A 13987-nucleotide genomic window follows, 5' to 3' on the forward strand; every position below is an offset into this window, starting at 1 on the left:
GGGGGGGGTTGATTTGGAAAACCACTAATTGATGGTCAAACTCGGAGGGAAGGTGGATGTGGTGGGGGAAAGGGTATGGCAAAAGGACTTAGGGGAATGATGGATGGATGCCTAAAGGGTATGTCTGTGTTGGAGAATGAAAAGGCGTCTCTTATGGTGAAGGAGATAGCAAGAGTTCTTTAGGGAGGGATAAGAAGGGTGGTAGAGTTAAGAGCAAACCACAGGTCTAATGAAAGGCCTTACAATCTTCATTATACCATTAGTCATAGGGCATATGCTAAGGAGGAGCTAGGGGTGGAGAAATGAAAAAAGGAAAGAAGGAAGCCTCCTAGATAGTTGTGGACAAATGAAAGAACTTGGTGGTGATGCGCCCCAAAGTGGAAAAAAGGGGGTTCAAGGGAGAGGGGATTGGGGGGAGTGGGTGCAAGGGATGGAGAGGCTAAGAAAAACATAGTCAATAAGAGGGAGGGGGTGATGGAGAAGCAACTAATAGAAGGGATGACGGCCTATGTAGAGAGTGTAATGCACTATGCTAGCATCGCCACCATGAAGCTTGTGTGTGAAGAAGTGAGATTCTAGGAAGTAGAATAACCCACATAGAACCACCTAATCCTAAGATTCATTGAGTTGTAGACGATGCCTTCCATATTTGGTCAAAGGACCACTCTCATCCTTGGACAACCTATAGAACCCCATACAAGTTGGATCCAAATTGTCTATGCACAAAGTCTACAATGTGACTATGAAGGGGAGTTTGTGCGATTTGTGTCATGGCATTGAAGTCCTTGAAGAAGAGAATAACCCCAACTGTGGAGAATTGGGTGATGCTATCATACGCTGGGGCCACTATGGATAGCATAGGAGGAAGCCAAAGGAAAGTAACAAACCCCAAAAAAGATGCCTTTGACATGGGTTGCAATGTGACATAACCAAATCCACATGAATCTAGCATAGGTTTTTGATAAGACAACCAAAACCAAACCACGAAGCCTATCAAAAACAAGGAAGGCAACTACACCTGACCTACAAACCTCACCCGAACTCCTAGTATCACTCCTAAAATATGACATTCAGTGAAAACTTACAATTGTGGGAAGAGGGTGTACGGGGCCTTTATGTGTTTCGGTGAGGAAGAGCATATTAGAAGAGTTTAAAGCATCCCAAAGAAGGCCAAGTGAGGACCAAATTAAAGCTTTGCAATTCTAGCAGTTAATCTACAAAGTTTGTTTCTTTAGAACACCCCCTGCTCTCGACATTCAAAAAGTTTCATTTAGCGACAATAGCTACAAGCTTGGCCTCTTAGTTAGGAGGAAATTTGTCCCTAAGCACTGCCTTTAGATTACTAATCATGACGCACTTGTCTCGCCGTGCAACAACCACAAGAGCTCTAGCTTGCTTAAGTTCAACATCATGGGATTTAGGAAGATCCTCATCAAAAAGAAAAGTTAGATGGCAGAGGCAATAGTTTCTTATTTGCATTGAGCACGCGTAACATGTTCAAGGAATTGAGAAATTGCAAAAATAGGATGAATTTATATCCAACTAAGGCCCTATCAAGATTTATTTTTGGAACATCAAGCTAATCATAGTGGAATGCATATGCAACATCTTATGGATTGTTAGAAATGGGTTGGAGGCCACAAATCTTTAGGTTGAGTTCCTATGTTCTCCTTACATGTTCCTCTATCAATATAGAGTGGACCAATTTTTTTACACGAGTGAGAAGGGAGAACCACCAATGTGACAAACTAATAGGCACGGTTTTAACTTCCTCTTTATCTCAGATTGTAGGTACTCGTAGTTATCTAGCTTTGACTTTTAGTCTGCACTTTGAGAATGATTAGGTTTTTTGTTGTATGCTACATGAGGGAATGACGAAGCTTGTTGTTTTCTATTGTAACCAATGAGAGTTCGTTGAAAATATCTTGGATTGATACCTTTGGCAATTTTTTCTCAACCACCAACTTATAGACCCATTCAAGGAATTTCGTCAATGCACTCTCCAATATTTTCCTCTGATAGGTCTACAGAGAAAGAGATAGGGGAGGGTGATCCGTCTTCGACAGGTCCATGATTGGCCGATAGACAATGTAGTAGAGAACATTTGACAATAGTAAATAACAAAGAGCAAACAACAAATAGTTAGGAGCAAGCCACAACAACTAGACAATGTAGGGCATAACAACTACACGTAGGAGGAGGTGCGCAGTGGCTGAAAGCTACGGGGCACATATTGGTGGTGGAAAGAAAGGCACAACAATGCACAATTTCCACACAGGGATAATGCCGAGTGAGTGGGGGGGTGGGTGTTGGTGGGTGGGGATATGGTTGCGTAAGCAGAGATGGTTGTGTGGGGAGAGATGGTACATCAAAACAAAGACAAATCCATGTTGGCATCCTACAATCATGTTACAAAATGAAATAGAATCCATAGAACAAATCTTATTAGATTCATTTTTTCCTACTAAGGTTAGCAACATAAAAAAAATATTTAATTTAATGATCGACATTTATTCCTCACTTGAAAATCTTAGCTTTAAGTTTTATATTTTCCAACAACTTCTCTTGGAAGTTGAAGTATAGTCACATTTTCCATTAATGAAATTAATTATTCATTCCAATATAACTTAAATGAAGAATATTTTTTCCCCAATTTCTTATAGTCCCTGGTCTTGAATTCACTCACCGTTATATCTAAACATTGGCAATCCAAAATAATATTCTCTTTTGATTGGTTGGAGGACTTGGAAAGGGTTCCAATTGTGAATAACTATATTTCCTTCAAGCCGTTTTTTTTTTAAAGAACTGTGTATTATCTTTGATTTTTCCATGGTGAATTGGATATTTATCCTTATTACTAATTTTTTTTTAATGGGAAAGAGATTTGAAGATATTATTTTATTAAATGAATTGTTTAGCATCTTTATATTTAATCTCTTTATTCTAGTAACATCCTTTATGTATTGCAGGAGAACTTTTCTTTGTTACAGATAGGAAGAATGGGTTCTGGAATCTATACAAATGGGTAACTTGTTGATTTTGTTTCTATTGTAAAATTATGTTGTTTTGTTAAATTTGAGAATCTTTTTTTGTTAGACGTTCTTTATAATTGCTTTGTATTTTAATGAGACAATGTTTATAAAGTCTTTTTCAGTTATATAACGTCTTTTGAAATATTTTCAAACAATCAAATATCTTGATAATTGAAAGATATTTTTATTCTGAGGATCACTACAAATGTAATAGCATTGCCATAATGTTTGGTATGACAATAATTTCACTCTTATTTATATTACGAATGAGCTATCCACTATTATCTAATTAATAATAACAAATGATTATTTAAATATATAATATCTCACATAATAATATATATTTAATTAATATACATACATATATTATATCTCTCTCTCTCTCTCACACACACATATATTTGCACATTACTCTCATAGTTTATCCAACTGAAGCTACCAAACATCAACACTCCCTCTTAGCTAGGGAGGATAAACACTTGACCATATATTACCTCAACATAATATAAGAATATCTTTGATCAAAATATATTCAATATTTTGATATCATATTTGATATCATGAGTATTTGCATCCGGAATATGAACACATGATATTCACCAAATACTATGAATAATGATGTTAAGAGTAATGGGCCTCCTAAATGTCAACTCATATGCCATTCACCAAGTACTCTTTGAGTAATGTCCTCCTGAATGTGGAGTTGCAAGATATTCACCAAGTACTGTGAGTAATGGCCTCCTGAACATCAAGTCACATGATATTCACCAAGTACTTTGTGTAAATGACCTCCTGAACATCAATTTGCATAATGATAATAATCACCAGGTACTCAAACTGTTTGTAGGGTATGTGCACACGCATTATGATAATGTTTACCATATGAACTACCATGGTTTGTTTAAGGAACTTGATCCACCATGCAAGTTATCATCTACAGTGATCTGCTTAGATATCATAAAATGTCCATCACAATAGAAGGCCATGGTCTATTTAAGGAACTTAATCCACCATGCAAGTTTACAATCTATTACGATCTATTTTAGATATCATAAAATGTCTTATCACAATAGAAGGTTGAGTTATTGAAGATCGTCACTTTTCAATAACTTCTACATATATAAGTGGTAATTATTTGGAAGTCGTCACTTTCTCATGATGTACATAGGGGGTAGGCCCATTAAAACCATATAGTCACACACAAGGTCTTTCGAACTCCCTCTTAATATCAATCATCTAAGCTTCACATCCAAAGTTGCCTTTGATGAAGTGTCATACTCCCTTTGAATATGATATCAATCTTCCTTCATTTGCAAGAGCATCCTCGGAAAAGATCAAGGCAAATAGCTTTGATACCATGTTTTTTTTCTTCTGAGGATTGCTACAAATATAATAGCATTGCCACAATGTCTGGCATGTGTGTTGCAATAACAGCAATCTCACTCTTATTTATTTTATGGATGAGACATGTCCCCTCATGGGACATGTCTATCCATTATTATCTAATAAATATAATAGCAAATGATTATTTAAATATATAATATCTTACATATATATATATTATATCACACACACACACACACACACACACACACACACACACACACACATACACATATATACGCTCATTACTCATAGTTTTTCCAACTAAAGCTACCAAATATCAAGAGATGTGATGGCAATTTGTTTAGAAGAAGACTTGAAGAAGGTTTTTGTGCTCTTTTAACTTCCGTTGTTGGGTCACTGAGCATCTTGTCTAAAAGGACTATAATTTCTCAAGTATTCTTGTTACATTGATTGTTTATATATTCGTTTGGAACTTATTTTCTTAGAGACCTGGACATTCTAATTGCAAATTTTGAACCTTGCATATTGTTTCACTCTCATATCAATTTCTACATCATTCTAGAATAGCTTTTCACTGTAGACTTGCAAAGTGCTATTTTTTTTCATCTAAAGGAGGGGAATGCCTTTAATATTTGCTCTGATTGCTAAGTTGCCGATTCGGGTTCTGGTTCGGGTACGGATACATGGGTACTACAATTTTTTCCCTCCTTGCGGATTCGGGTTTGTCCATATATGTATGTATTTATTTTCAACATCAAAGTTACAAATACAAAAAGAAGATTGATGCTCATAAATCCATATTGGCCAATAAAATTATAAATAAATAATCGTATCACTAATATGGTTTCAGATTACATCCATTACAAATTGACATCAATTCAAACATGATTAACAAACATAACTATTGGCTGGGTTATACAAATCTATCAACAGTAATATACTCAGATCTTCAAAAAAAAAAAAATCAATCAGTGACCATCAAATGCATCAAAGTAGGTTGTTGTTCACTACTGTCATAAACTAAGGGCATTACATAGACCAATTTTAACTTGAGTAATATTAGCAAGCTTTTGCAAGACACTATCTAAAGCTGACGCAAAGAGCATGCTGATGAACAAATCAGAAATACATACATAAACTAACCTACTGCCTTGGGGTACTTCCTGGGTGCCCACGTTTGTTGTGTGTCCTTCTATGATGGACCCAAAGAGAACCCATGAAGTACCCCGGAAGAACCAGTACCAAAACTCTACCAGTACCAGGATCAGAAACTACTAAAGCTGTCCTCTCTATGTTGTACAAATCAGTGATGTCAAATGTTGTTGCACTGTCGCAGGTCATGAACAGGACTTGTTTATGTTCATTGATGCCTGGTAATATATCTTGTCAACCTGTCTTGTAAACCTTGGATGGAATGTCTAAAACAAAAATACACAAGAATCCTCATATGGACCTATTGGCGGTCTAGGAGAGAGACATAAGTGCACCTAATTGCATTAAGAGACTTTTGTAAGACATGTATTTTTCCAAACAGAAGTTATATTTCTGCATCGTTTGTGGCCTTATCTTATGTGTGCTTTGTGTCATTTTCTCCCTTGGTCGACATTTGTGCTTGTGTGCAGTTAGTCTTCTGATTTTTGTTTGCATTGCTGTTAGTTCATGGAGTGCAGTTATACAGTTTTTAGTCTTTTGGGGATTTCCATGTTAGTATGTATGCCTGTGTAAGAGGCATTGATCTCACAAAAACTCAGGTTTATCAGTAATTAAAAAAATGAATTCAACACGATTAAAATGGTATTACCAACATAAATATCAGTAAGAGTGCATAAAGAATCTCCAATTGGAAATATTGCATCATAGGGTGCATAAAATAATTGTTTACCAGGGTTCTTATACATTGTTATATAGGTTATTGCATTAGTGGTATGCATATGTTGAATTTGTGAAACAACTCAATACATGCGGTAAAGTTGTGTATGGAGTTTCCTATAAAATAGGATGTCAGAATCCTATATATATGTATTATGTATTGAATGGAAAATGGGAAGCACATACATTCATCAAAATGTGTGAATCTATGGAATTCATATATGATCACAATTTTAATGATGTAATCATTTCTAATTGTTTTACATGATTAGGATCATATCATTTGATTCATCCATGGGCTATGTTGATTATGACATAATATATGGATATGATTAGTATTTTGTTTAGGGGATATATTGATAATTACTTTAATAATTTTACCACCTTAGTTGAGGGTCATCGCATTTGTAATGTCCCCACTCCTTAGGACATGTTTGCCTATAGAAATTATTAGCAACATAATCTATTAAATTCAATTCTAATGATTGATATCTAGGAATATTACTATTTCTACACATCTTTGAGGATCCCTTAATCTGGCTTCCTAACCCTCTGAGAGGATCTTCCGTGTTCATGAGGAATGGCCTTCTTCTCTGAAACTACCTTTCAAGTTGGGCTTCATAATCCTCTGGGAAGACCCTCTGAGTTCCTCAAAACGATCCTCGATTAGTTAGCCATTATCCTTCAAAGACCTATGAGACTATCTTAACACATGTACTACATTTATCTTCAATAGATTCATTAATATAAATAAATTCGTAAACATAATTAAATAAATATAATCCATAAACATACCTTTCTTACCTTCTTTTCCAAGAGTCACAACCTTTCATAATACAAATTGTTTGGAAAGTCACAACACTTCATAGTTATAATCCTTTCGAAAAGTCACAACACTTCATAACTAAAATCCTTTGGAAAAAATCCCAATACTTTATAATCACAATATTTTTGAAAAATCACAACTATTCATGATTATGACCCTTTCAAAAGTTCACATCCTTTCAATATCATTCATACCTTTTCAAAAAGTCACTTCCTCATTTTCTTCATGATATTACTTTCCTTTCCTATTTTTCCTTTTTGAACTCCTCTCTTCTCCTCTTTCTTTTTTCCCCTTTCTAAAATAAACTCTCCTCCCTTATATATCTTAATTGTAAGGAGTCATGTCTATTTGTTAAATCTCTCTTGACTTTTCATTAGATTTAGTTAATTTATATTATTCTATGTTATATTGTTTATTTACTTACTTATTTGTGTTTATTATTATTTATTATGAAATTCTATTTAGAAAGTTAACATACTTTCTATCATATTGTCTCTTGTATTTAATTTTATTTCTTTATTTACTTTTTGAAAATTTATTATTTTTTAATTATTTAAAATATCATACTAAATATTATTTCATTAATAATATAGATTAAATAATAATAATTTCCTAGTTTTATAAATATAACTTTATTATCATTGTTTAGTTAATAACATTTTATTATCTAATTATTATTAAAATTCTATCTTAAAATGGGGATATGACACATGTCTATTGGTAATATTTCATGTCATCTCAGAGTTTAAACTTGGAGCCTTCAAGATTTTTTTAGAATTCGTATATAGTCTGTATGCATAACTTGTCCAAATCCTTCTAAATGCATTAAGCTTCTAGAATTTCAATGACGAATGCTTTATCAATGTTATGATATGCATATTTGAACTTTCTCTGTATATTTGAAAATTCCCCTATTTTTCAACTTAAGATTTTTTCTGTCTAACTTTTCTTTATTTCTATCATTTCATAATTCTTTCAAGTGTTCCAATAAAGAAAGGAAGGCAAAGTTTTAGATTTGATGATTTTACTCTCATTCATCAACAAATAATATTATTCAATATGGTTATCTGTGATTTAAGGAGCAAATGTATCTCATCAAAGGAAAGCTTAGAAGAAGTTTGATGGGCACAAGAACTATGAGAACTGTGATGAATGTAGAGTTGAGCTCAACAATCCAAATCAATTTAGCAAGAAAGCTTGTTCAAAATGTGGCAAAACATAAGAGTGAAAGAATATGTTTCCAGAGGTTTCACACAAGGTGGTGACTGATGTTTGCTCATGGAATCTTTTTTCAGCTCCTACCTTCCACCACTTCATTCATTCTTCCTACTCCTTGTGTCACTGGACCTCAAGCATAAACTTAACTAGTAGGATCAGCTCCCTATCGTTCAAAGGTTGATTGGGCTTCAAAATAGCTCCCGAGATGCATCCATGATATCCTCTAGAGCCCTTCCTCAAAATTCAAACAAACATCGTCCAGATTCATGATCCTAGTAATATTAAGTTTAACATAAAGGAAAAACTCAGAAATTAACGGAACAGTTTAGTGATGCATCAGTTTTCTAGTGGGTCCAGTTTTGGGAATCCTGTAATTTTGACATAACAAAAACTTCAGAAATTACTGTAACAGTTCAGTGATTTACCAGTTTCCTACTGGTTACAGCCATATCAATGCTTCCAATAACAGGTTTCTTTTAGCTTCTCCTGTACTTCAAGCCACCTTCTTAGGAAGCTCTGTCCCACCAAAACTCTCACTCTGTCCTTATTGATCCACCACCTTCCTCCATTATTTTATTTATAATACTTGCCTCCGAAAATCACTTTCCAGATCAACATTTGCAGACACCCCAGTTGCACCACCACTCAACTATGATGTTCTATCCTCCTAAAAATAGTATCACGAAGGTCAGAATCATTAAATTTTTAAAACTGGTAGAGTTGTAACAGTTGTCAGTTTAACATGTTTCTGAACATCCCTTGTTACACCCTCCAGGTAAGTCATGACACTGAATAGAGCATGTAATGCCTAGTAGATTCTAATCAGGTCTGCAGAAAGGTTCATTTTTATATTCAAAATCATGACAACAAAACCATATTCAGGTCATTATTTCCAGCCAAAAGTAAAAATTGAAACACCCCAAGGCTCATTTCTTTGAAGATTTAGATGAAAATTGAGATCTGGCATCTTTCCATTTGTTTGGTGCCTTATCTGGAGGATCTTTCAATACACAAATGGGAAAATGATCGTTTGAGCAACATTTGAGGTTTTATTCACCACAAAAGTAACGGATTCTCCAGAAGTATGCATGTTAACTCTCTTTGGATACATTTTCTGAACATAAAGCTACTTCCAACAATAATCTAAAGTTGAGTTTGGTTGTTTTGATGTGGGGCTGGGTTCAGAAACAGTTACTCTTTAAGACTGCTCAAAAAAATCATGGGGTGGAAAGTCATTGGAGCAGTTGAGGTCAAAAAGACAAACTGGCATTCGAGACTTTAGGCTGTGGAAAATTATGATTCAATACTGTTCCAAACTTGTAGTTGGAGGTACCTGAATACATTCTTAAAGGTAGTGGCGAGGATGTTGGTCATAGTTGCAGTTAGGAGGATTCCATTGTAAGGATGGGTCCCTATACTTCTTTTAGTTACCTGTTGGAAAGCCTTGATTTTGACAATTCGTGGAGTTTTCCGTGTATGGGTCTTTCCAATTCTTGTGTGCCTGTTTGAGTTTCAGCTTATTGAGAGCCAATTCTGTAGAAATTAAACTCCAAATGCATTGCCAACTCATGGGAAATAATGAAACATTGTGACAATTAATCGAATTAACATGGGTGATGGGTGGACAATATGCAAAAAAACATAAAATACACAAAGCTAACAATAGGCTAAAGAAAAAGCAAGGAAACCCCAATATCATCAGGATATTGTGTTAATTTATAATTTATAATTTTAGTTAGTAAATTGAGAAATAATATGTAATTTTTGATCTTTGTATTATTTCTAATTTCATATGATGTCCTAGGTTCTTTCCTTTATTGTGGTAGGATTGTAGATATCTTTACATGCTTTGACCTTTTTCTCTAATTGGATTAAGGAGTGTTGACAATTCTGTTTCAGGTTGAGTCAAAGAATGAATTGCAACCCTTGTATCCTTTAGACGCAGAATTTACAAGGCCAGCATGGGTATTTGGTAATAGTTCTTATGCTTTCATCGGTAACAAGGGACATGATAACTACATTGCATGCACGTACAGGTATGTTCTTGTGTCTAGGAGTTCTCTTTTTTTTAACTCCTAAAGAGATCCGTATAGCTTTGCACATGTACCTTCCATTTATTTATAATTATATATCAATCTGTCCTAATGGATACATATCATATTTGTATTGCTGTTCACTGTGATATTTATCTATTTTGACTAACAGACAAAAAGGAAGGTCCTATTTGGGAATTCTTGATCATACTCTTGGTTCCTTGTCCTTAGTTGATATTCCTTTGACATATCTCAGCAATATTGTGAGTCAATTCAAATTATTCCTTTGTTTACTTCAAGACTACAACTGTAAAGTTGTTAACCAGGCAGTTGCTACTGTTACTTAGAAATACTGTTGTTTTCTTGCATACATAGCTGCATCATATTCTTTAATTGAAAATAAAGAGATAGGAGTTCTTGTAGATGATTTCTCAAAGCTGAAGAAACTGACTGTATCAATACTTTGCTAGGTTAGACCTCTATGGGAAGTATTTTGTATGTTGAAGGGTCATCACCTAAACATCCGACATCTATAGCAAAGGTTTTCCATCTATTTCCTTTTCTTTCCTATTGAGTTTGCATGTGTCAACATGTAAAGAAAAGCAATTCACTTCATGCTAATTGTTCTGTTTATTGAATTTAGAGATTATTGTTTGCTTCCTTAGTATATCAAAATGAATAGGTGTAATTATTGCAGATCCCTTTGTAACCTTGTTCACTTTTTGAAGTCGGCATTATTTGTGTGCAGGTTGCTTTTGAAGAAAATTGCACTGCAGTGAAAGATATATCTATAATCTGGACGTCATCTTCTTTAAGCAACTCAGATTATAATCCATTTTTTAGCTCGCCAGAACTAGTTGAATTCACCACCAAAGTACCTGAACAGACAGCATTTGCTTATCTTTATATGCCTGAAAACAACAATTACCAAGCCCCTGAAGGAGAAAAGCCACCACTACTTCTAAGAAGTCATGGTATGTAAAATAATATTTTTGAAACAGAGTGTATTTATAGAATGCCTATTTCTTGGCAGGTATAGATATTTGATGATTCCTGTTCACGTCGATGAATTCTTGTTTATGAGCATTAAATATTAAGAAGACCAATTTTTTTTCATTGAAACTGATTTATGATTGACTGTCGAAATCACAATTCTGCTGTTTCATTTCTATTCCATCACCCAGTTGGGTGGATGACACACATGTTAGTTTGATATTACTCTCTAGTACACGAGCAAAGAGAAGAGAATTGAGTACATGCACACAGATAAGAATCATGACTAAGAACAAAGGACTGTATTGTAGGAGACTATACAATCGATTTAGCATAGAGAGTGGTCCATCACAAGCTATTAAAAAGTAATACTTAAGATCTAAATGTTCTTGTTTGTCTGAGTTACCAGTAATTTGTAGTGACATCTAATGAGATATCAGACTACTGTACTATCCTCAAACTCTTAACATGCATGACAATTTCTGTTAAATATTTAGTTAATTGCAACATGATGCGTCTTGCCAAAGTGCACAAGCTTCTGTCCCTTGATTCATCGCCATCCTGTAATTAGGAGCTTCTAATGATTGCAAGGAATTTTAAATACTATATTCTTTTGTATGATTGGTCTTCTTGATGAGATGTTTACTTTTGCATTCTTCCCAAGTATATCTTTTTGATGTTGGAACTTTTCTTAAGGAAACAGTCTCCAAATGTGTAGTTGACTGTTTCCAACATAATGAAAATCGTTGGTCTTGTTAGCTTTTCCTCAGCTCTGTTAATTCTTATGTTTCCCTTCTTGAGAGCAATGCTTCTTCTCAGTTTCACCATCTTCGCTTCTTTATATATTTTTTAAGCTTTTGGGATGTTGACTTTCATCTCTCCTGCTCCAGAATTATCCAATTGGCTCCACAGGTTAGGAGTTGTCAAGGAGTTAGTAGACAGTAGTCTAGTATCAATGATGCTTCTCCTTGATCCTACTTTTTACTTTTAGAATCTAGAACAGAGACTGTTTTGCAGTTTTCTAACGTTTTTAAGGACTCTAATGGTCAATTCTGACAGTTCACGTTGGGAGGTAGATATCCTTTGCATACTCAATCCCTCTGTTTTAATTTCAACATTATGGAGTGAATTGATTTTTGAACATTGAGTGTGTTGCATTTGGTTTGTATCTAGGCTTTCCATATTCCTTAGCATGAATTAAAGCATTTGGGATTTGGGAGTTAAAGTGGTGCACTTTCTATTACTTTATTTTATGAAATAAAAACAAGAATCGGATGAAGATAGCTAGTGGCACTAGGCAAGGTTATGGTTTTACTTCTGCCAATTTCATTTCTGCATTTACTTCCATTTAAAACAAAACCTTTATAAGCATACACTATAGATAGTCGAACTAGTATTTGAATCTCAGAAATATTAGTATTTAACTTAGGCATGACCATGGAATCACCACATGGTGGTAAAGCTTGAAAAAAATGTATTTTGCATGGAATTATGGTAACTGGTAACTATTCATAGCCTTCAAAGAAGTTAAAAAATTTCAGTTTACTTCTATCAAACTGTTCTTTTTCAATGAGGAAATGTCACGCAGGATATAAACATCTACACAATAGTATAATATGTATTTTTCTTTCCTTTTTAAAATTCTATTTTTGGTAAAACATCTACACAATAGTAGAAAATGTTTTTTTTTTCCCCTTTACTTTTTAAAATTCTGCTTCTGGTAATCATTTTCTCTTTCTGGTCTAACCTTTACAGTGTCAATATTTTCAGCCTTTTCTCTGTCTAATAGTTTTGAATTTCAAAAATGTCAACAAAATTGGGACTGCTTTTTTCTAGGACTTCAGCTCAAACATACATTTTCAGCTGCCAATATTTTGTCAACGAGTCATTGTCATGGACATTGACTTTGTTTCTGTAGGACTCGAATTCTTGATTGAATTTCACATCCTATGTTTCCTAGTGACATGCTAATCTTATTCATTATAATCTGTTTCTGTGGAAATGGTTACATTTGAGTATTCTGTAGAGATGCATAAGGCATACTCCAGAGGCATTTACATTATTGTCAATCTCTTGAAATATGTTTTTAGTTATAATTTTATCAGCTCATGCTTAGACAACTGAAATGCTCCAGACATATATTGAAGAATTGGCACACATAGTCTCAGCCATCTCAGAAGATATGATGTTATGCTTGCTTAGTTTATTTCATGTATCAATGACATGATTTGAATTTCTGGTAGCCTAAGTTGTCAATTCTGATTATTCACTAAGCCATCTCAACATGTATGTATGCTGTGTAGTATATAGATTATTTGATGGATTGGTGACATGGCTTGAATTTCTGTTAGCACTAAAGTGTTTTTACGTAAATTCGTTTGTCATTTTCAAAATGAACGTATGGCAGATTATGTTAAACTTTAAACGTATTAATTGAAGACACCTGCTATTATCGAAGCTAGGAGTGCCTTTTCTTATTCTTATGCAATCTCTTCTCTGAATTTGCACTTAAAGCAATATTTTGATGACAAAGACATGCATTAACAATAAAGTATGTATGAGCATATCAATAGTTTATCAGTATAGTTTCTGCTTTTTATTCTAACAAGGTAGCTGTTGTTAGACATTAATAGAAGAGCTGGGGTTATAATTTGTATTATAAATCTTGT

The 13987-nt window shown here is 34.2% G+C and overlaps 1 protein-coding gene across 1 annotated transcript in view; it reads left to right on the top strand.

Annotated features, from left to right (window-relative positions):
- LOC149533879 (peptidase uncH-like) overlaps positions 1 to 13987 on the top strand; it is a 169537-nt gene that overhangs the window by 79338 nt on the left and 76212 nt on the right. The window contains exons 7-11 of the mRNA XM_089805069.1: positions 2970 to 3025; positions 10192 to 10328; positions 10498 to 10588; positions 10801 to 10866; positions 11074 to 11299. Coding sequence (XP_089661195.1) covers positions 2970 to 3025; positions 10192 to 10328; positions 10498 to 10588; positions 10801 to 10866; positions 11074 to 11299 — 576 coding nt within the window. The remainder of the gene's footprint in view (positions 1 to 2969; positions 3026 to 10191; positions 10329 to 10497; positions 10589 to 10800; positions 10867 to 11073; positions 11300 to 13987) is intronic.

The sequence above is a fragment of the Cupressus sempervirens genome, chromosome 10 (assembly GCF_028749045.1).
Source record: "Cupressus sempervirens isolate cs-2001-9-10 chromosome 10, ASM2874904v1, whole genome shotgun sequence".
In the NCBI taxonomy this organism is placed as follows: Eukaryota; Viridiplantae; Streptophyta; class Pinopsida; order Cupressales; family Cupressaceae; genus Cupressus; species Cupressus sempervirens.